Genomic DNA, 24,474 nt, shown 5'->3' with positions numbered 1-24,474 from the left:
GTTTACCGTGCCCACTCATTACTGTTTTGATTGTTTCCATGCTGCCAGGTGTAAAAAGTCTGTTCTGCTTCACAAAAATAGCCGTTGTCACGTGAAGTGTATAAATAAGAGAGTTAAAAGATTTTATAATCTTTTACCTACTTTTCTTATTTTCTAATCTCTCTTATTCTCTCTCACTCCCTAATATTCTCTGAAGCTATTTCTTACATGCATGTTATCAAAACACCTTGCAAACACACAACTTTTCACTTAATTTCTTACAAATATGGCACCTAAGGATCTTATCTATGATGGAGCCAAGTTTGTTCCCAATAACTACATGGCTATTCTCAACAAGGACGAGGCTCCTTCAGAACTTCACTTCATTCAAGACTTTCTATCTCGAAGTGAAATTGGGTATGCTCTGACCCAACCACAGATTCTCTCAGGCAAGCAAATTCTGGAGTTTTGAAGGTCAGGAGTATATGATGATGGTGGTGAAAGTGGGTCCCCAAGCATCATATTTACAACAGGGGAAGATGAACACTTGGTTACCTTGTCAACTGTTCGACAAGCTTTACATCTTTCAGAGAACTATACTTATAATTCACAAGTTGGGGAACCAGTTCTTCAACAGATGATGGCAAATCTTGGTTATGAGAAATCTCTGTCCAAGCTGGGACAACTGAAGAGGCCCCGCATCAGGAGGGAGTGGAGTTTCTTTTTCGATTGCATCACCAAAGCCTTTGCCAACAAGTGCTCCAACTTTGATGCTATACCAATCTTAAGTCGGCAAATTGGGTATGCTCTTCTTCATCAAACCCATTTTGATTATGCTAGTGTTGTGCTAGGTTTTATAGGTGATGGGATGAAAGAAGATAGCAATATAGTATATTTTGCTAGATTCTGTCAACTTATATACAGTTTCTGTTGTTCTGATGCACCTCAAAACTTTAGTGAGACAATTGAACCCTTTAAACTTTACAAAAGAGCTTTCACAGACTTATTATCTACTGATAATAAGAAGGATTTGCTAAAACCCCTCCAAATTTCTCAATCTGTTAAACAGTTCTTAGTAAATGCTGATCTTCACACATACACATCTATATATCCTGATGCTCCACCAACCCAGCCTACCAATACTCAACCGGCACAATCCTCTCAACCACAACCATCAGCACCTACTATCAGAACCTCACCTCTCAAATCCAAATCTAAACCACAATCTGGTACATCTCAACAAGTGCCAGTTGTGAAATCTGCTACATCATCTAGGCCACAACCAAAAGGACTATCTCTGTGCCTAGATCTCCACCAAGGAGAAGAAGAAAGATAATTCTGAGAGATGAATCTGATGAGGATGAACAAGTACAGGTTCATGCATCAGAACCTGTGACAATAGAAGCTGAAAAGGTAATTTTTCAGAAGGAGATAGCAGCTGAAGAATCAATTCTTCAGAAGTAGATAGAAGATGAAGAGGTATCTCCTCAGAAAAAGAATGAAGCTGAGGCTTCTAGGATTTTGAAAAGGAAAAGAACTTCAAGTTCTGATGCTGCTCAAGCAACTCCTTCACAACCAAAGTCCAGATCAAAGAAGAAGATAGCAGGTATGAGAATAACACAAGCTCAATATGAAGAAGCTGAGGAAGGGGATCAGGAATCTCTGATCTCATCATAACCTACAGTCATTGAAGCTTTGCCAGCTCCACCTTAACCTGAAGACACTGTTCTAGACACAGTGATCACACCTCCTATCTCTCCATTCAAGGAAACTGCTACAGTTGAAGATTCAGGATTAAGTCCTGAAATTGACATTCACAGGTTGAACATTCCAACTGTCTTGTTTCTGGAAGCACCTCAAGCACAAGTGTCAACTCCATCTGTTTCTCCAATAAATGCTGATATTCCTACTACTCCAATTCTGGATTTGGATCCTGAAACAGATGAAGTTGTTCTAGAATCTCCTTCACTTACACACACTCTTGTGTTGTCAGAAAATGATGAGCTTTTATCAGATTCTGGAGATAGTGCTCCGGCGAATGCTCTAGTTAATGCTCCAATTCTTGGAAAGGAGGCACTGCTTAAATTTGTTGAAGAGGAAGCTCTTGTTCCTTAGGAGGAAACTCACAGAGGAGTTGAATAGACCAAGAAGTGGAATGAATCTGACTTCATTCCCAGCTCAAATGTTCTGAAAGATCATGTTGCAAAAGCTAATGAGTTGCTGACAAACTCTGATTTCAAGACATAACTTAAAGTCACAGCTCTCAGTACTAAATTTCTTCAAGGTCTACACTCCATAGCTCAAGCAAAGGTTGATAAACTTCAGGAAACAGCTGATAAGCTGGACATGGAGATTAAACTAGACCAGAAAGAGATTTATCAGACCCATTCAAGAGAAAGTTAAAGCTATTGAGAAAGTTCAAGAAAAGAAGCAGGCCCAACTGGATGAGGTCCTGCAGAATCAAGCCTCTCAACAAACACAGCTCAATGAAATCCAATCTACAGTGGAACTCCATCTTTCTCTACTCCTATCAGATGATGCCAAAAAGGGGGAGAAGGTAGTTAAGTCCAAATGCTCAACTATTCAAGTACTGAAGAAGAAGGATGATAAATAAGATGACCAGGAACCCTAGCAAGGGCAAAGGTCAAGGTCAAAGCAAGCAAAGCAGCAAAGTTTCTTCACAGAAACTAATTTCTGATTGTAACAAATCTTCTACACAGAAGAATACAAGTTCTGAAGCTGTGAATGCTCAAACTCTGATAGCAAGTTCTGATAATCAAATTCTGATGACAGAGCCTGATGTTCTCATTCAAGGTGGAAGTCAAGACTCTCAGAAGTTTTTACAAACTCTTAAGCTTAAGGGAAGGGAGACTACTGTCTACTATAGGGATCCCAAGATTCAGACTCTTGATGAAGAAATTGCTAAAATATTATTTCTTAAGGATAATCCTGGAATGGATTTAGAGACTCTAAAGGAGGAGGAAGCTAGATTTGCAGCTGAGAAGACAAATCTTAAGTCTAAAGCTTCTAATGCAAAGAAACCTCCAAGGCCTAAGGAAAAAGGAATTGTGATAAAAGAAAGATTTGCCACAGAGATTCCAAGATCAAGCACTATATCTCAAACTACTACTGATCCCAAAGACAAGGGAAAAGGAAAAGTTGGGGAGACAGTCAAGACGCAGAAGATGAAGATTCCTCAAATTCTGATGGATCCTGTGTGCAAGATGGTTCAGGTTTTTGATGATGCTGCTCCCGAAGATGAAACTGTTGAAACTCTGAAAAGAAAGAAGATTACAGAAGAATCTATGATAACTTCTGACATAGCTCAAGTTGTTCAGAGTGAAGAAATTTCAGAACAGCAAGCTACACAAGAATCTGCAAATCCTGAACAAGTCATCAAGACATCAACCTCTGACAGAGCTCAAGTTGATTTGAACAAGATGACAGTTGCTGATAAGAAGAAACTCCTATGGAAAAATGTTAAACCATCAGATCCTAAGTTGGGGGAGATTGTTAGATATATTTGTGATGTCATAACTAATCTGATGTGTTTAGTTTTAGAACTTAATATCAGGACTTATCAGGACTTACTAGAAATCAGAACTTACTGAAGTCAGAACTTATATCAGAACTTAAGGCCGTCAGGATTTATATCAGGACTTAAGTGTGCGTACTTCATATAAGGAATGCAGCTGATTTACAGGAGAGGATCTGGACTAAAACACTGGAAGATATGCTTTAGAGTTGGAAGACTAGAAGACTTGTAAAAAGATAATGTCTGATTGATATATTTTAGGAGACAAAATTATATTCCATATCAATTAGAAGATATCTTGTAACTGTGTACTATATAAACACAGCTTAGGGTTTACACTATATGTGTTATCATTCTCGAGAATATTATTCTTTATAAATCTAACAGCTCTTAGTGATAATGTTCATCACTGAGAGAGTAGTTTAACCTACTTTGTAACAGAGCTTATTATATTGAATAAACTTGATTATTGTTACATACTTGTGTTCTAAATCGATTTGATTGTAAAAACACTATATTCAACCCCCTTCTATAATGTTGTGTGACCTAACATAAATAACGACTAAGTCTATTATACCACATACGACCAGGCTGTTTCAGTCCATATAATGATCGTTGAAGTTTAATGGAGTATATATGACGAGGTTTCTTGAACTCGTCCATTTTTAACCCTTCTGGGATTTTCATAAAAATTTCACTATCAAGTGAACCGTACAAGTATGCAGTAATGACGTCCATAAGACGTGTTTCCAATTTTTCTTTAGATTCCATACCTAATATAAAATGAAAAGTAATTCCATCCATCACTGGCGAGTGTGTCTCTTGATAATCAATGTCAGGCCTTTGAGAAAACTCTTGTGCTACAAGTTGGGCTTTATATCTCAAAATTTCATTCTTTTCATTTTGTTTTCTTATGAATACCCATTTATTCCCAACAGGGTTCACATCAATTGGTGTTTGGACAACATGTCCAAATACTTTATTGAAATTTCATATCATGTACATAATTTATTGAAATTTCATGAATGTTTAATCTCGTATCTTCAGGGACTGAAATTTCTTCAGGGGATAAAACCACTTCAGGGGTATTTGCTTCTTCTGGAGCATGTGCCACTTCCGGGGCAATTTTCTTTATTTTTCTTTTTCATGGTGCAACATCTTTTGCACCAACCGGTCTACCACGCTTCAGGCATGACTTTGATTCTGTAACCAATTCTTTTGTATCTGATTTTTGAATCGGTATATCTATTCTAGTTGGAGTATTTAATGCAGGTATATGAGATTTAGTTATATTTCTAGAATCGTTAAATGCGTCAGAAATTTGGTTTGCGATATTTTGCATATGGATAATTATTTTTACTTCAAGTTCACATTGACCGGTACGTGGATCTAGAAAATATAACCCTGATGTATTCCATGTTATGTCAGGATTAACTTTATTTGAATGTTTATCTCCCTCTAAGGGAGGAAACATAGACTCGTCAAAATGACAATCTGCATATTTTGCGGTAAATAAATCTCCGGTTAGAGGCTCCAGATATCTAATAATAAACGTGGAATCAAAACCAACGTAGATACCTACTCTTCTTTGAGCTCCCATCTTCGATCTTTGTGGTGGAGCAATCGGTACATATACAGCACTTCCGAAAATTTTAAATTGAGAAATATTAGGAACTTAACCAAGTACCAGTAGTAGCGGAGAATGTTGGTTGTAGGAAGTTGGTCTAATCCTAATAACATTAGCAGCATGAAGTATTGTGTGACCCCAAATAGATGTAGGTAATTTTAATTTCAACAACAACGGTCTTGCAATAAGTTGGAGTCTTTTGATAAAGGACTCGGCTAACCCATTTTGTGTATGTACATGAGGAACTGGGTGTTCAACTGAGATTCCTACAGACATAAAATAGTCGACAAAAGTTGCAGATGTGAATTCTCCTGCGTTATTTAAACGAATTGACTTAATGCAATGATCTGGGAATTGAGCTCGCAATTTGATTATTTGGGCAAGTAATTTTGCAAAAACATCATTACGAGTTGAGAGAAGATAAACATGAGACCATCTAGTTGAGGTATCGATTAATACCATGAAGTACCTAAATGGTCCAGATGATGGGTGTATAGGTCCACATATGTCGCCTTGGATCCTTTCTAGAAAATTTGGGCTTTCAAGTTGAACTTTAGTAGGAGATGGTCGAGTAATCAATTTTCCTAAAGAACATGTTGAACATGGAAGGTCATTGTTGGAAAGAACTTTAAAATCTTTAAGAGGATGACCAGTAGAATTCTCTATAATACGACGCATCATATAGACGCCAGGATGACCTAATCTTTCATGCCAAAGTGTAAAAGATTTTGGATCTATGAGTTTGGAAGCAATGACATTGTGTGACTCAATAGTTCTAATTTTCATCATATATAATCCCGAGGAAAGTGAGTGAAACATTTCTAAGATTTTCTTGTTTATAGGATTAACGGAAGTAATAAGAAGATATTCTCTATCAGCCTCAGAGGTAGTTTCGATGTGAAAATCATTGAGTCGGATATCTTTAAAACAAAGAAGATTTCTAGTAGACTTACTATAATATAATACATTTGGAATGTGTATGTGGGTACCATTAAGGAGGACAAAACTAGTTTTTCCGAAACCTTCGATTATATTAGATACGCCGGAAATCGTTACAACTTGAGCTTCGGTTTTGGTTATATGGGTAAAATATTTTTTGTTCTGTAGAATCGTATGAGTTGTACCACAATCAGTAATGCATATATCTTCGGAATCCATTCTGTATATAATTAAGAAACATAATTTATTTGATAAGAACATAACACGCTACATAGTTTAAACAAAATAAAACACACAATACACACTACTATAGTAATTATATGAAACTAATCTTCAGCCTCCTATATGGGAGTTTCGTTAGATTCATTCGGACCATTAATGCTTATTCCTCCAGTTGTGATTCTCGGGAAATCATCTATGTTATTGTTGGCGAAATTTGTTTTTACCATTTTCTCTTTTGATTTTTGAGAAGATTGGCATAGCTTAACAAGATGATTTGGGGCATGAAAAATTACGTGTCCAGTGCCCATCCATGCCGAACCTATAGCAAACATTTCCAGTTGTTCCTCCTCGTGGTGCCTTTCTTTTACTCTGTGATTCAGATTGCCGCTTTCGGTGACCAGAGTTATTATAGGGACAAAAATGCTCGTGGCTCCGACCTCGTCCAAGATACCGACCTTGGCCCCGTCCACCTCTATACCCTTTTCCACGCACATTCTGCTGGAATGACATGTTATTTACTTCAGGTAATGGGGTAGATCCTGTAGGACGGGATTGATGATTCTTAATCACCAATTCATGATTCTATTCAGCAACGAGAAGAGTTGATAGAAGATCCCCGAACTTAGTAAATTTGCCCTCCCTGTACATCTCTGCTAAGTTGATATTGTTGGGGTAAAAAGTTGATAGTGTTTTATTGATTTTTCTTTTTTCCGTAACTTTTTCACCACATATAATAAGACTAGAACTTATTTTGAACAAAGCAGAGCTATATGCTCGGACACTCATAAAATCCTGAAGTCTTAAATTAGCCCAATCATTTTCAGCTGCAGGTAGATAAACTAGTTTCTGGTGATCGAACCTATCCTTTAGATTTTCCCATAAAATAAAGGGATCCTCGACTTTTAAGTACTCAGATTTTAAATCTTCATGCATGTGGTGTCAGAGAAAATTATAGAGGTAAAGTTTTCTTCAGCCGTGAATTTATTTTCTGTCTTTATTGTATCTCTTAATTTTTTGAACCCAAGTGCAACTTTACATCTTGTACCCATGATAAATAATTATAGCCAGAAATGTCCAAGGGAACGAATGACAAACTTGTAATATTTGTCATACTAAATCTGAATTAACACGAAAATTATTAAATTTTAATTCATCAATGTAAATATTACATAAAATCCTAGTTAATCAGGTGCGTTGACAAGTACGCAATAATCAATGTATATATCATTATTATCATTGATATTATAAACAGATCTATATATAAAATGACAAATGAATTTTCACCCGCCATACGGACGTCTGCGTATGCAGGTTATCTCCGACCAATAACAAATTAAAGTGGATAATCATGCATAAGTTATTTATAGAGCAGATAGAGAGATAAAGAGAGCTGAGCAAAGAGAGAAAGAAGCAAGCTGCTTGGGGTGTATTTTTCATTCACAGATGCAAGCTATTTATAGTAAAACAAAGGGGACATGTAATTAATGTTCATGTTTACAATTCTACACCTAAAGCTTAGCCTTACTATTACAATATTTGACCACATGACAAATCAATTCACAACAAAATATATATTTTATTTTATTTTTCATCATATATAGTTATATATTTTAATTATCAAGTTAAAAATCGAAGTTACACAATTTTTTTATTTAAAAATTCATAGAAATTAATGAAAAAGTTTAAATTGGTTCTATAGTAGAATCACAATTATTAAAAATTATTCCACTGTAGAATCAAATTTAAAATCAAGTAATTTTATTTAATTTTAATTGTTATATTTTTTATTATATTCAAATATAAATATAATTCTAGATTAGCATCAAATTTTATATTTTTTGAAATAAAATTTTACAATTTATGATGAGATTCTATAATAAAATCAATGATTCTCCACGGTTCTCCATATAAGATGGTTCTTCACGGATTAAAGGCCTATATATATATATAAATATAAGTATAAGTACGAATAGTAAAAGAGGGTAGAAAGAAAGTTAAATCATTTATTGTATTAACTGTATTAGAAAGTGACGAGATTGAACATATATTCATAGTATTACAAGAGTTTAACAGTTTGTTGTAGTTTGTTGATGTGAATAAAATAAATTCACTTCGCGTATGTGCATTGAAAAATACTTCACCGTGTACTGGAAATGTAAGAAAAAAAGCTGGTTTGACAATATCTTCCTCTGTTTACATTGATAATCATTAATATATCATAACAACTCTCACTTATTTTCTAATATTTGTTCTTTAACACATGTAGGCCAGACATGGATGCATGTGTCTAGACTATAGGCCTTAATTATATATTAACAACAGTATTTTAAAAATTGGTCGATTAATGGGCCGATTAATTGGAGTTCAGACGGGTTTTGTGTCAATTAATCAAAAATTGGGTCAAAGTACGTTTTTAAAAATTCGGTTAAAAATTGGTCAGTTCGAGTCAAAAAGTGGTATGTTCGAGTCCAAGGGTGAAAATTAATAGAAAAAGAATTGAAATTTAAAAGAATTGTTAATATTTAAGAATAAAATTTTGACTTATATTGACTATTATATGCCCCTAAATCATAATTTCTAGTAATTGAATAAATTTTTTAATTAAAGTACTCTTATTTTTCCCAAAAATTTACTCAATTGATTCATTTATTTCACAATTTCCTAGGGTTAAATGGTGTTTGGGTCACTCAACTTACCGGAAACTTGTAGTTGGGTCATCCAACTCAAAAAACTTTCAATCACATCATTTTATTCTTAAAACTTTTCATCCAGGTCACTCGCCGTTACATTCCGTTAAAAATTTAACGGAATGCTGACTAAACTTGGTGACTTGGCTTAAATAAATCTATTGTGTCATGTACAATCAGATGAAGCGGCATTTTGGTCACTGAACTAGCTCAAAACTTGCAATTTGGTCATCAAACTAAAGAAATTTTCATTCAAGTCACTGACCATTACGTCCATTAAAAACTGAAAAGAAAACCGAACGAAGAGCTCTCCTACAAACACTATTTTCTCTTTTAAAAAAATTTGGAACACATAAATACAATAAATAAATGTATCAATATGTTGTTCAATTCCCATATTAAAGTCTTTACAAATCTCAAAATATTTCAAAAAAATTCAAAATTTTAAAAAAAAATCTCAAAATTTTTATTGGGATTTTATTTCAAACTCCCAAACTTGTTCTATAATGATTCGTAAAGTAATTTTATTTTTAAACTCGTATATTTTCACGATATTCTCTTATCAAAAATATATTTTTTTAACAATTATTTGTTTTAAATGTCATTTAATAACCCGTTCAACTCAATTCAAACCGATCCAAACCGATGAACAAATGGTAGGGTTAGGTTGCATTTTTATTTTTTTAGGCCGGGTTATAAAATTTTAAACTTTGGGTCGGGTTGTTAAAATACATAGAACCTGGCCAACCTGACCCATGTGCACCCTTAGTTTCTGTGAATAAAATCATTGATGATAATCTGTGTATTTGTTGTAAAGAGGTGTGGTAGGAGGGCCCTTAACGTTGTTGTAGGAGACTTGTTCGTTCATTTTTTTTTCAATTTTTAATAGACATAATGATCAGTGGTATAAAAGTTTTATCAGTTTGATGATCAAATTGCAAGTTTCAAGCTAGTTGAGTGACCAAAATGCCGCATCAGCTAACTGTACATGCTACAGTGAATTTATTTAAGTCTAGTTACCAAGCTTAGTCAGGATTCCGTCAAGTTTTTAACGGAATGTAACGGTGAGTGACCTGTATGAATTTTTTTAAAAGTAAAATGATGTAATTAACAGCTTTTTGAGTGGGGTGACCCAACTGCAAGTTTTCATTTGGTTGAGTGACCAAAATGCCATTTAACCCCAATTTCCTATTATCGATTTGCTATGTAATTAATTTTAGCACATCACGAATTTATGTTTAATTACTAACTTTCTAACTACTAAATAGTAAGTATTAATTATTATGTATAAAACAACTATAAAAAAATATGTAAACTATCAAATGTTAATTAATGATATATGGTATTTTTGTAAATCTTATGACAACTTAGTGAAATTTAAATAAAATTTTATATTATTATTTAATTAATTAAATTACTTCTGATTAAAACTATGATTAATTAATCTGATTAATCATCATTAATCACTGAAAGGTAATTACATCTAACAGTACAGATTTCCGAATTTTAGAACACGGGAGAAAGAAATAAAATATTCGACAAAAACGGGAAACTCCTGCACATCCGTTTTGTCTTATCATTTCTTTCGGTGACTTGAATCTAGCTTCAGTGTAGAAATATTAAAATAGTAAATTAAAATGCGTTTACTTCCAAAAAGTAACTAAAATATTAAATTGATAATATTTACCTATTTTTCTTAGAATAGTTTTGGGGTGTGTTTGGTATTGGGGTTACTTATTTTTGCTTGAAATCATTTAAACTATTATTTGTTAAAATAAAAAAAACTGCTTTCCTGCAAAATGCTTTTGACGTAAAAGCTGTCGTTAGAGAAAGGAAGGCCCCCATATTTTTCATAAAAGTTATTTTTCAGTTTTTGCGGAAAGCAGATGCTGGTAATTTCACCATCAAAATTCAAAACTCATCAAAGCGTTATTTTTTATAATTCTTGACATCAAAACATATATATATATATATATATATTAAAAGTATTAAAATATGTATTTGTTGGGGCTGCCGTTAGGGCTACAAATGAACCAAATTATTCGTTAAACCCGTCCAGTTCGTTCGAGTTCAAGTTCAATAAGCTCATCTGATAAGCTTATCGAACTCAACTTCGAACAACATTTCTTGTCCAATAATCTTAATAAACCAAACCAAAATTTTAAGGTGTTCGACTCGAGTTCGATTCGTGTTCGGTTCGAGTTTGGTTCGTTCGTTAAGCTCGAGTTCGGTTCAAAAAAATAGTATATTTATAATATTATATGTATAAATAATATGTGTATTATTAATAATATATATGAATTATGATTAATCACTGAAAAGTAATTACATCAAATAATACAGATTTTTGAATTTTAAAAGACGCGGAGAAAGAAATAAAATATTCGGCAAAAACGGGAAACTCCAACACATCCGTTTTGTCTTATCTTTTCTTTCGGTGACTTGAATCTAGCTTCAGTGTTGAAATATTAAAAGGAAAATGTTATAGACCCCAAATTTTTACCCCAAAAATTTCCCAAAATCTGATGTATCACATGAATAGTTGGTAACCTTCCTGATAATAAAATGGGACCCCGCGTGCATTAATATGCGCCCACGAATTAAAATAAGTCATGTGTTAGCCACGTCATTTAGTAAAATTGTTGGGGAACCTAGCACTACTCATATTAAAATAGTAAATTAAAACGCGTTTACTTCCAAAAAGTAACTAAAATATTAAATTGATAATATATTCCTATTTTTCTTAGGTATGGATGTTAGTTTTGGGGTGTGTTTGGTATTGCGGGTGTGTTTGGTAATGGGGTTGCTTATTTTTGTTGGAAAACATTTAAAATTGTTAGGTCACACAGACTGTAGAAGGGGGTTAAATACAGTGTATAATACAATCAAATCAAATTAAGAACACAAGTATGTAATAAGAATAATCCTATTAATAACACAGTGTTGCAATGGAATTGTTCTCTCTCAGTGATGAACAAATATCACGAGAGCTGCTAGGGTTACAAATGAATAATATTCTCGATAATGATAACACTTATAGTGTAAACCCTATGCTGTGTTTATATACCACACAGTTACAAGATAATCTCTAATTGAAATCAAATATAATTTTGTATCCTAAAATATATCAATTAATTATCTTTTCCTCAAAGTCTTCTATTCTTCATAGAATACTTCTCCATGCATATCTCTTCTTGTTTTAGTCTTGATCTTCTTTCCCTTCAATCAGCCGCCTTCCTTATCTGAAAGTCTTCTTAAGTCCTGATATTATCTTCTGATGAATATCTCCTGATATCTTAAGTTCTGATAACTTAAGTTCTGATATCTTAAGTTTTGACTTCAGTATAAGTACTGATTTCCAGTTAAGTCCTGATTTTTCCTATTAGTCAAGATCTGAAAACTAAACACAAATCATTATTAGACATGACATCACAATATATCTAACAATCTCCCCCAACTTTTAAATTAGCATAATTTACAAGTTCAATAGATATTTGATGATGTCAAAAACATTAAGTACAAATACATATGAGAATATGACTAGATAACTACAACTCACAGTCCTTGTAGCTTTTACCATACTTAAAGTCTGATATCAGCTTTAGCCTGTATATCCTTCAAAATTTAACAGTTGTAGTCCTCGACCTGGCTTCAGTGTGTGATCTCTTGGATGTCAGGAGTTGTTCTGAGATAGTTCTTCAAAAGAGTTCTCTCAGCATATTCAAGTTCATTTATCATCCTCCTTTTAGCATCTTTAAGTTCAGCTGTATCTTCTCCTGTCTGAAAGATAGCAGCCCTGAGATCATTAATCTTTGCTTTCCTCATCTGCTAATCCAGTCTGATCAGATAAGCTTTGTTAGACTCCAGATTAATTTCAACACCCTTAATACCCAGAAAGTTAGTGATCTTGGCGGTATTGGGCTTCATCTCAACTAAATCACCATTGTGATCTCTATACTTTGGATAGTATGGTCTGTCAGACTTTACAGAGTAAAGTTTCTTTTGCCTCTGAATATCAGATATTAAGTATCTGGCAGCACCATCTGTTGACCTGTTCTTCACTTGAAGTAGAAATAAAACATGTTGCAGTTCTTCATAATACTTCAACCGAATTGCATCCTTTCTTATCTGGAATACTCTCCCATCTGTCATAAAATAAAGCATTATGTCTTCTTTCAGCTTGGAGTTGTAGACCATCTATACAGACTCTAATTGATTTAGTCTTTCTGGAGTTGTCCCTACTCCTGGTTCAGTAAGGGATGTAGGATCTGAGGTAGATTTGTTTATTCTTTTCTCATCAGCATTACCCAGTCCCTTTTTATCTCTAGCTTCCTTCCCTTGGATCAATCTACCCTGAAAAACATTTGTTGAAGTCTTCATAGGTTGAGCAGATTGTTGAGCTTTAGTAAACCCAGGTAGTAGAACTGTTGAAGGTTTAACATGAGCAATGCCAGAGGTTTCATTTTCTTCTGATGTCAAGACAACTTGAGCTATGTCAGAGGTTGCTTGAATATTCCTTTTTTTCTTCAAAATCAGACTTGTATCTTCATCAGCATTTACTTCCAGATCCATGGTTGGCATATATATCTTTACAGATTCATGAGCTTTTGCCTTACCCTTGAATCTATGATCAACTTCCACCTGTGATTTGGACTTGGCCTTAGATGCCTCAGTATTTGTCCTCTCTTTGATCACAATGCCCTTAGGCTTAGGTGGTTTCTTTGCTATGACTTGAGCTTTAGACTTTGACTTAGATTTGTCATTTTCAGCTTTCAGTCTAATCTTTTCTTCCTTCAGGCTTTCAAAATCCATGCCTGGATTATCCTTTAGGAACAGTCTTTTAGAGATCTCTTCATCAAGTTTCAGAGTTTGTTCATCAGAACTTATCCTTTTACCAGTATCAGAACTTGTTCTTTGACTTATAGTTCTGGCTTCCCTTGATAAAGTATCCCTGCCTTGACTTAGACCTCTACTCCTTTCAGAGTTTCCCTGGTCTTCATTATCATCATCCTTACCCTTCAGTGGTTGATCAGTTGTGCATTTGGACTTAATTACTTTCTCCCCCTTTTTGGCATCATCTGGTAGAAGCAGGGAGACAAGCAATTCCACAGAGTTTTGGATTTCATTGAGTTGGTTTTGTTGAGCAGCTTGATTCATTAAAATATCAGATAGTTGAGCTTGCTACTTTTCTTGAGTCTTTTCTATATACTCAAAGCGGTCAAAGGCTGGCTTAAAAAACCTTTTTTTGTCCAATGTGAAATTCATGGTTTTCTTAGTCACTGTATCTTGAATTTGGTCCACTTTGGCTTGAGTTATTGAGTGTTGACCTTGAAGGTTCCTGGTACTCAATACAGTAACTCTGAGCTGTGCTTTGAAGTCATCATTCATCAGCATCTCATCAGCTTTAGCCAGGTGCTCAGTAAGAACATCTGCAATAGGAACAAAATCAACTTTGTTCCACTTCTTGATCCACTCTCTTCCTCTGTGAGTTTCACTCGAAGGAACTGGTGCATCCTTTCTCATAAACTTTTTAATCAAATCAGCTTTACCAACTATTTGTGGAGGTGCATATCCAGAAGGACCAGCTGCATCAGCATTTATATTTGTAGCAGCTTCACCAGTATTTTCTTCAACAGAACTTGCAGAATCTTCAGTATCAGCATCTTTTGATAGAATGATTGTATGTGAAGCAATAGAAGATTCATCTGGATGGACATCAACATCTAGCAATGGAGTTGTTGGTGGAGTGCGCTGTGAAAGATGTGAAGTAGATGGAGCTTCCAGATACAAGACCATAGGCACATCCAAGTTGTCGATATCAATTTCAGCACTTGTTCCTGGATTGTCAACATATATTGGAGATTTTATAGGAGACACAGTAGGTGTAGGCATTGGAGTAGTCTCTGGCTCTTGGATTGGAGATTTGTGAGCTTCATGAAGTTCTGGCTCAGCACTTGGAAGAGACTCAACTACAGTAGGTTCTTGTGGGATCAGAGATTCCTGACCCCCTTCCACAGATGCTGCTTCCATTCCTTCTTCAGAGATTGATTCTTCTACAGCCCTCCCTGCTCTTTGCTTTTTAAGTCTCTTGGCTGGTGGAGAGACTCTGGAACTTGATCATCAGAGTTTAGCTTTCTAAGCCTTTTTAGGGGCCTAGTACTCCCAGTTTCTTGAGCTTTCTGAGAAGAGACCTTCTCAGCTACTTCAGCAACAGGTTCCGATGGTTGAACCTGTGCCTCATCATCAGACTCATCTCTTAAAATCATCTTCCTTCTTTTCTGTTGTGCCTGAGGTACTGTCTTAGTCCTCTTTGCTCTAGAAGAAGAAGGCTTCACCTGATTATGTGCTGATGACTGGCTGGCATGTTCTGATGTGTGTGTTTGTTGAGTGGCAGTAGTAGGTTCTGATGGCTGTTGTGGTTGTGGTTGTTGTTGTTGTGGAACATCAGGATATAATACAGAGTAAGTATCAGCATCAGCATTTACAAGGGCTTGCTTTACTGCTAAAGGAATTCTAAAAGGCCTCAGAACTTTCTTTTTGTTACCAGCAGTTAAAAGGTCAGTAAAAGCCCTTTTTGCTAACCTAAAAGGTTCTATGAGTTCACTTGCTAGTTGTGGTTCATCTGATGTACAATAACTGTAAATTAACTGACAGAACCTAGCAAAGTAAATTACATTCCTGTCCTCTTCCATTCTATCTCCTATAAAACATAACATAGTCTAGGCATAATCAAAGTGAGACTGGTTTAGGAGAGCATACCCAATTTGTTGAGTCAGAATCGGAATGGCGTCAAAATTTGAGCATTTGTTTGCGAACGCCTTGGTGATGCAATCGAAGAAAAAGCTCCATTCTCTTCGAATATGTGGGCGTTTAAGTTGGCCCAACTTTGCCAAACTCTCCTCATACCCTAAATTAGCCATCATTTACTGTAGCAATGGCTCCTCAACAGCAGAACTGAACTGGCAGTTCTCAGGTAGATGTAGAGCTTTCCTGACTGTTGCCGGAGTAACAACGTACTCCACCTCCTTTGCTATAAAAACGATGCTTGGAGTCCCATCCTTACCACCATCATCATAAAGTCCCGTTCGCCAGAACGTCAGAACTTGAGTTCCAGATAAAGTGGATGGCTGCGTCAAAGCAAACCCTATTTCAATGTGAGCCAAGAAGTCCTGAACAATATGAAGTTCCGACGGAGCTTCACTTTTGGTTAGAATGGCAGTGTAGTTGTTGGGGACAAACTTTGCTCCATTAAAGATTAGATCCTTGGGTTACATTAAAAAAGAAGTGAGAAATAAGAATGCCTGAAAGGTGTTTGGTAAAATGCCTGTGTAAAAACCGTCAGAGAATATAGAGAGAATAAGAGAAAAGAGAGAGAGTATTGAATACAAAAGTAGATAAAAGATTTAAAATATTTTATCTCTTTTACTTATACGCGCCACTTGACAGCATTTAAGACGAATTGGAACAGTCTTTACACCTGTCAGCCATTTAGTAGTTAAGGCAATAGTTAATGGGCACGGGAAATAAGTAATGATTACTATGCACATGCAGTTTTTCAATAAAAAAAATTGTTCCCACTAAATAAATGATTATGACTGTCTTTATCTCACTTAAACCAATATTCTGATAAAATATAACCGTTCAAGTATTGACCAAAAATAAATCAAGTAAATAAATACTGCCACGTAAGCATCAGAACTTGATTATTATCAGAATTTAAAGGTCATCAGAATATAGCTTCTGTACTCAAAAAGTGAATGTTTATTTCTGTAATTCTTCACACAAATACTGATATGGTTTCCTCAGAACTTAATCATTAGAACTTCCATCAGAACTTGTCCTCAGAATTTATGCAACTAACACTTAAACTGTTCATCTAAAATAACATTGATCACCACAGTAATTTTCATCATTCATATGGAGTGTAAGTGTGTGCTTTAAGCTAAATATCAGACAAAGAGTAAAGTCTGATTCATTTCAGTACATCTTAGAAATAAGGCATAACTAAGAACTTTGCTCAAAATCTGTCATTAGTCTGAAGTCTACTATAGAATGAGTTCATGTATGAGTCCACCTCAATTATTTTATGCTCATTTTATGCATCTTTTGATATTCTTTTTCACAGGAGCTCCTCAGTGTAAGTGAGTCACAACTGCTTATCAGAATTAATACTATTATCAGAGTATTTCTCCAGTAATCAGAGAATGTGAAAAGTCGCCAATAAAATTTTATTTTTCTTTTCTAATGCATATTACTTAATACCAGCAATGCACTTAGGTCTTCCCTTCCACATATATTTTTCTCTAGATCTCAAAGGAGTACCTGATATTTATTTCTTTTCTTCACTTTTTCTTTTGATAAATGAGGCTTATAAGCACTTAGTACATCCATAAGATTTACCAACATCAGAACTTAACAGATAAGAAGCACTATTCTAGTTTTTGACTTAGTAATAAGATACACAAAGTAAACCTAATCAAGCTCAATATCAGAATTTGCTTGTGTTAAAAGATTTCCACATAAACAATTACTTCAAACATGGGATCTTCAATATGTTAGAGACTATTAGGTCAGTATCTAGCACAGTTATCCTCATTGGATTGAATAGTCACAGAAACATTCATATCACTATCAGAGTTTAGAAATTCACATCAGACATTAATCAGCACTTAGGAAAATTTCAATTTAAGCACAAATTACATAAAGATAGTAATATCTGTAAATACTGATCATAAAGTCTGATGTATCAGAACATAAACTACACAAATTTAGAGAAAGAACCTGAAACCATTCCAAGTTCATTTACCAATCTTGTAAACGTAGCTTCACACAGTGGTTTTGTGAAGATATCTTCTAGTTGTTGATCTGTTGGAACAAAATGCAATTCCACTGTACCTTCCATCACATGTTCCCTTATGAAGTGGTACCTAATGCTGATGTGTTTTGTCATTGAGTGCTGAACTGGATTACCTGTCATAGCAATAGCACTTTGATTATCACAGTAAATGGGTATCTTAGAATATGTTAACCCATAATCCAGTAATTGATTCTTCACCCAAAGAATTTGTGCACAACAGCTTCCTGCAGCAATGTACTCTGCCTCTGCAGTTGATGTGGAAATTGACTTTTGTTTCTTGCTAAACCAAGAAACTAATCTACCTCCAAGAAATTGGCAGCTTCCACTTGTGCTTTTCCTGTCAATTTTGCACCCTGCAAAATCTGCATCTGAGTAGCCTATTAGCTTAAAGTCTGATTCCCTAGGATACCATAATCCTAGATCAGCTGTACCCTTAAGGTACTTGAAAATTCTTTTCACAGCCGTTAAGTGAGGTTCTCTTGGATCTGTTTGAAATCTTGCACAAAGACAGTTAGCATACATGATATCAGGTCTACTTGCAGTTAGATAGAGTAATGAGCCAATCATACCTCTATAATCAGTAATATCTTCTGATGTACCAGTATCCTTATCCAATTTTGTTGCAGTGGCCATGGGAGTGGATGCACTTGAACAGTCTTACATTCTAAATTTCTTCAACAAATTTTTGGTGTACTTAGATTGACAAATAAAAGTTCCTTCTTCATTCTGCTTGACTTGAAGGCCCAGATGATAGCTAAGTTCTCCCATCATACTCATTTGATATCTTGACTGCATTAACTTGGAAACCTTTTACAAATTCTGTCATTTGTAGAACCAAAAATGATATCATCAACATATATCTGTACCAAAAGTAAGTCTTTTCCATGGTTGGGATAGAATAAAGTTTTGTCAATAGTCCCTCTGTTAAATCCACTTTCCAGAAGAAACTGAGCTAATGTCTCATAACATGCCCTTGGAGCTTGCTTAAGGCCATAAAGTGCTTTATCAAGTCTGTAGACATGATTAGGAAATTTTGAATCTACAAAACCTGGAGGTTGTTCAACATATACTTCTTCTTCCAATTCTCCATTAAGAAAAGCACTTCTTACATCCATTTGAAAGACTTTAAACTTTTTGTGAGCAGCATAAGCCAAAAATATCCTTATGGCTTCCAATCTAGCAACTGGTGCAAATGTTTCATCATAATCAATTCCCCCATGTTGAGAATATCCTTTTACAACCGGCCTTGCTTTATTTCTTATAATTATGCCGTCACTATCAGTTTTATTTCTAAACACCCACTTTGTACCAACAACAGATCTATTCTTTGGTCTTGGCACTAGGGTCCAGACTTTATTTCTTTCAAATTCATTTAACTCTTCCTGCATTGCTTGCACCCAATCAGCATCTTGAAGAGCTTCTTCCACTTTTTTTTGTTCAGTCTGAGAAAGAAAAGAATGATAGAGACATTAATTTGATGTTGTTGTTCTAGTTCTAACACCTGCTTCATGATCTCCAATAATCAAGTCAGGTGTGTGTGCTTTAGTCCACTTCCTTGTAGATGGAAGGTGATCTCTAGAACTGGATGCTCCCCCATGATCTATGATGTCTCCATCAACATTTTCTAATGCTCCCCTGAAATTATGCTCTCTGAGTTGGATCCTTCAGAATTTGAGTTTCCAGAATTATCAGAACCTGGCTCATCAGAACTTGATGAATCAGAACTTGAAGAGCATGTTCTAGGTTCTGATGCTTCTTGAGATGTGGTTGGATCTTCAATATGCTCCCCCCTGCACAGTTGCATTTTCCTTTGGCGTAGTCACTACAGTTTCAATAACATTAGAGTTTAACCGATCAGAGTTTGCAGTATCAGGATTTAGACTATCAGAATTTAAAACTTCATTCTCAAATCTCAGCTGATCATGATCATTGAAATCTTCAAGTCCAGTAATCTTCTTATCATCAAAAGAGACATTGATAGATTCCATGACAACCCTTGTTCTTAAATTGTAGACTCTGAAGGCTTTTGTGGAAAGTGGATATCCAACAAAAATTCCTTCATCAGCTTTTAGATCAAATTTGGATAGCTATTCAGGATGAGTCTTAAAAACAAAATACTTGCATCCAAATACATGAAAGTACTTCAGATTTGGCTTCTTTTTCTTCACCATCTCATATGGTGTCTTTCCATGAAATAGGTTGGAAGCTTTGCTTCTTCAAGCATTGTACGTGCAGCTTCAATGAGAGTTCTATTCTTCCTTTCAACAACTCCATTTTGCTGTTATTATTCCATGGTCTTTGCAGAACTCTTCCATGATCAAATTCTTGAACTCAGTGTCATTATCACTTCTTATGATTTTCACATAGTCTTTGACCAATTTATCCAGTTGTTTGACATGATCAATCAAGATAGATGTAGTTTCACTTTTTATGTGCAAGAAATACACCCATGTGTATCTGGTAAACTCATCTACTATGACCATAGCATATTTCTTCTTTGCAATAGACATGACATTCACTGGACCAAATAGATCAACATGTAGTAGGTGATAAGGCTCAAGAATTGAAGATTCGGTCTTGCTCTTGAATGAAGATTTTCTTTGTTTTGCCTTTTGACATGAATCACAAAGGCCATCAGGAGCAAATACTGATTTTGGCAGTCCACTCACAAGATCTTTCTTGACTAGTTCATTTATATTGTTAAAATTTAAATGAGAGAGTTTATTGTGCTAATCCCAGCTTTCTTCAATTAATGCTCTGCTTAACAGACAGATTGCAGAACCATCAGAACTTGTTGAAAGCTTGGCTTCATAAATATTACCATGCATGTATCCCTTCTGAACAACTTTTCCTGTAAATTTGCTTACAACTTCACAGTGTTCTTCAAAGAAATCCACATGATAACCTTTGTCACAGTTTTGACTAACACTCAGCAGATTGTGTTTAAGTCCTGAGACTAGAGCTACTTTTTCAATGATGACATTCCCAAGATTGATATTGCCATATCCCAGAGTTTTTACCATGTTGCCATCTCCATAAGAAACTCCTGGGCCAGCTTTCTCCATAAAGTCTGATAGCAGGGCTTTATTTCAAGTCATATGTCCTGAATGTGACGACTGAGAATTTTGCGACATAATTAAGTCAATAAAGTATGCTTTATGTGATGTGATTATGATTATATGATAAAGTGTTGATTAATTTTCTTTGCTGTATATTAGAATCTAGGAGCGTAAATAAAAACGTTCCAATTTAAAGAGTCAGCTTAGGAGATAAGTTGTGTTGTCGGACCGTCAGGTAGAACGGAACATGTCCTAATAAGGAGTTAAAGAATATAAAATGTGAATTATGTGTGATTGAGTAAAATGAATGTGTAAGTAAAGTATTTCGTCCTAAATGACGTGTCGATCGATAATGATAATGAGAAGCGTAATTGAAACGCTGAGTGTCGGGCCGTCAGGCTGAACGTGACCCGGTACGCGTAAAAAGGGATAAAGATTAAAGAAGAATAAATTCTATGATCAGACCTGAGTTGTTATGTGATTGTATATGTGAGATTTCTTGTCTGTGTGCATGACTATGTGCTCTGTGACATTTTATGAACTTAAAGGAATTATTTGATTTAAATAAAGGTTTATTTAACCTTCGCACATTTTTATAAAATTATCTGAGTGAGATAAAAACATGGGATTTATTTTGTTATCTTCATAGTAGTCCTAGAGACTTTTTAAAAATGATGAAAGGATTTATTTGGTGGTCTTTGTATTTTAAATTGATTTTTAGGTGGAAAAGTGTTATTATAAGTTCGAACTTGCAAAAATCATATAAAATCAACCTTTCGCTCAAAAATCTATTATGAGTAATGGTTGGAAAGCTAATTTCGAGATCTACGTTTCAAAATTGTCAATCGCTATAATTTCCAACTTTCTGAGAGAGATATATTTATTTTTCCACCAATAATCTGTGGGAGTAAAAAGAGAAAGGAAAATCACTTTATAAAAGGGAATTAGAAATGTACTAAATTGCCCTTGATTTTGATTGAGTATAAAACTCATCTTTTCCCCCTTTTTCTTTCTTTTTCCCGAGCACATCAATCTCTCTTCTCTTTCTTTCTCACCCTCTCTCTCGGCTACTCTCTTTCTTTCTCTCTCTCTCAGTTTTTCTTCTTTTCTCTTGGTAAACTCCTTGTTTCTTTGATAACTTTCACCAATTCTTCTCAAAATCTCTTGCTAAACATATATAAGTGGTTATTGGAGTGTGCATGTGTGTGTTTATGCTTGCATGCGAAGTGTGTGTTTGTTTGGGTTCGATTTTGAGCCGAGACCTGGGGTTTGCTTGATCAATCCTTGTTTCTGTGATTATTGTGATGAAATCATATTGCATGTATTGTTGCTACATTTATTTTTAGAGGATCGGAGGTTTTATGGTTGGATACCCTCGAATGAAGGCACCACCGTGAAGCCACCGCCACCGGTGATGAACTCCGGTGAACCGGTGGTGAGTTGTGATGTTAAAAACTGAACTCTAATACCATAAAATTTGATTTTGGTGTTTGCATGCTTGGATCGTTTAGATTTCAAAAAGGGTTTTGATTTCCAAAAGTTAAACTGATAAGTGTTTATTATAAATGAGTTATCGATTTGATTATGGGTTGATTTGTGATTTAAGGATTAAGAGAAATCATTTGCATGTGTTGTTTTCTTGAAAAACCCGAATGGTTTGATCCTTGAAGTGATTGATTTGATTTTTCTTGTTGAATAAAGTAATTATGGATTGTTATTAGAATGGTTAGTGGATTAAAAGGAGTGAAATTTCTATTGCATGCTAAGTCTTGGTCCGGGTTTTGTACTAATGAAAAAGGGAATTAAAATTTTGTAACTTGATTCTTGGTTAATTAGCTAGTCTCGAGATTTGCATGATGATTTACAAGAGGAATTAGTAATGCATGTTAAAGTATAGCCTTGCATGTAAATGTTGATTTAAAAATAAGCTAAAAAGGATGAGTGTTGGAATAATCTCAAGTTTTAAGAAAAACTAATGCTTGCATGTCAATGTTCGACCCTTGAATTGTGTTTTGTGAATATAGCTGAATGGAATGTAGGAATAAAAGGAATTGATTTGATGCTAAGACAAGGCATGAGTAATTTTAGAGATTATGTGGTTTATATGTTTGTTTTGGTTTGAATTTTTATGTTAAAAGGAAAGAAAATGATTCTTTTTAAAGATTTTTGATTATGTTATATGTTTATGTGAGCTAAGGTGGAGATTGATTGATTTTGAAAACCATAAGTGATAGCTATGGTCATAAGTAATTAGCTATGAATGAAATTGTGTGTTCGTATGAGTTATAAGTGTTTGATTTGGAACATAGTCAAGATTTAACGAGTATAAGTTGGTAATCGATATATATCTAGAGATATAAAGGCTATAAGAAAAGAATGTGTTATGTGATATGTGCATGTGTGTATATAAGTTGTACTCGTATCGTTCGAGTCAGAAGTATAATCGAGCTATCATATTGAGTGAACGTTCCGGGAACGTGAGTTGAGAACTAATTAAGGTTTGGCTTTGGATTGTAGATTCGGTACGTGAGGGCATTCGGGCTAGGAAAGGGAAAAGTATACTAGGTGGCAGTAGTTCAACCTTTGTGAAACAGGAAAGCGAATTCAGGCAAGTAACTCTACTTACTTGTGAAATTGTTATAGAGAGGATATTGTCCATGCCATGTAGAGTATTGAACTGTTTTAGTGATATACCCCTGTTATTGATTCTTGAGATACCCTATCATTGTTCTTGTGAACTTGCTATTGATAAGATTATTGTTCAAACCCTTTAATAACCTTTTCTTATCCTGATTACTTGTTAATACCATGAACTGTTGTAAACCCTATGAGGACCTTTACGAACCCCTTGTGTAATGATCCTTCATTCTTTGGTTTACCTTATACCCTATTGATCCTTGAAACAGTCTTGATTCCCTAATTTGAGTACCTTGTTATCATTTGATCAAGATCCCTAGAATTGAACTTTGTTTATCCTTGATTCATTTCCTTATCTTTGAATTCTTGAAATTTGAACTTAAGAATGAGTTTCGACTTGAAAGAGTCTGAATGATTTCATATGCTCGGTAATGATAAAATGAATTTAGTAAAACCTTTCTTTTCCAACAAAAAGGTTTTTCAAACGAATTACTGATGGATTGGATTGAGACGTAAGAGACTAGTGGGACTAGTCCAGTCATGTTAAGAGACTAGCGGGGCTAGTCCAGTATAAGGCTCAAATTATGCCATTTGTACCTTAAAGACCGGATGGAGGTCGGTACGGGCTGATCACCCGTATTAATATGAATTGAAAGTTAAAGTAGTCCAATCAAGGGTTCCATAATTATTGAAATTTTATTCTGTGAATGATTTATTGAAAAAGAAATGGTATATAATGTTTGAAAAGAGTTGATTGTGATATTGATTAGCTTACAGCTTGTGAAACCTGAATTTGGATTCTGATATCAATCATATAATTGATTCCCAATGAAGAAAAGAGTATCTCTTTCTTTTAAAGATCATTTGTGATCTTGATAATGATTTGTGATGAATGTCGGCTTTCACCCTATCTCGAACCTTGTTTCCTGAAA

The 24,474-nt window shown here is 34.8% G+C and overlaps 1 protein-coding gene across 1 annotated transcript; it reads right to left on the bottom strand.

The window, feature by feature from the left end:
• Positions 1 to 4,658: 4,658 nt before the first annotated feature.
• LOC141686310 (uncharacterized) lies at positions 4,659 to 5,114 on the bottom strand. Its single transcript, XM_074491352.1, has one exon. It carries the CDS (start codon positions 5,112 to 5,114, stop codon positions 4,659 to 4,661), a length of 456 nt encoding a protein of 151 aa, XP_074347453.1.
• Positions 5,115 to 24,474: the final 19,360 nt, after the last annotated feature.

This window comes from Apium graveolens, chromosome 9 (assembly GCF_009905375.1).
Source record: "Apium graveolens cultivar Ventura chromosome 9, ASM990537v1, whole genome shotgun sequence".
Classification (NCBI taxonomy): Eukaryota; Viridiplantae; Streptophyta; class Magnoliopsida; order Apiales; family Apiaceae; genus Apium; species Apium graveolens.
This window is presented reverse-complemented; position numbering and strand designations above follow the sequence as displayed.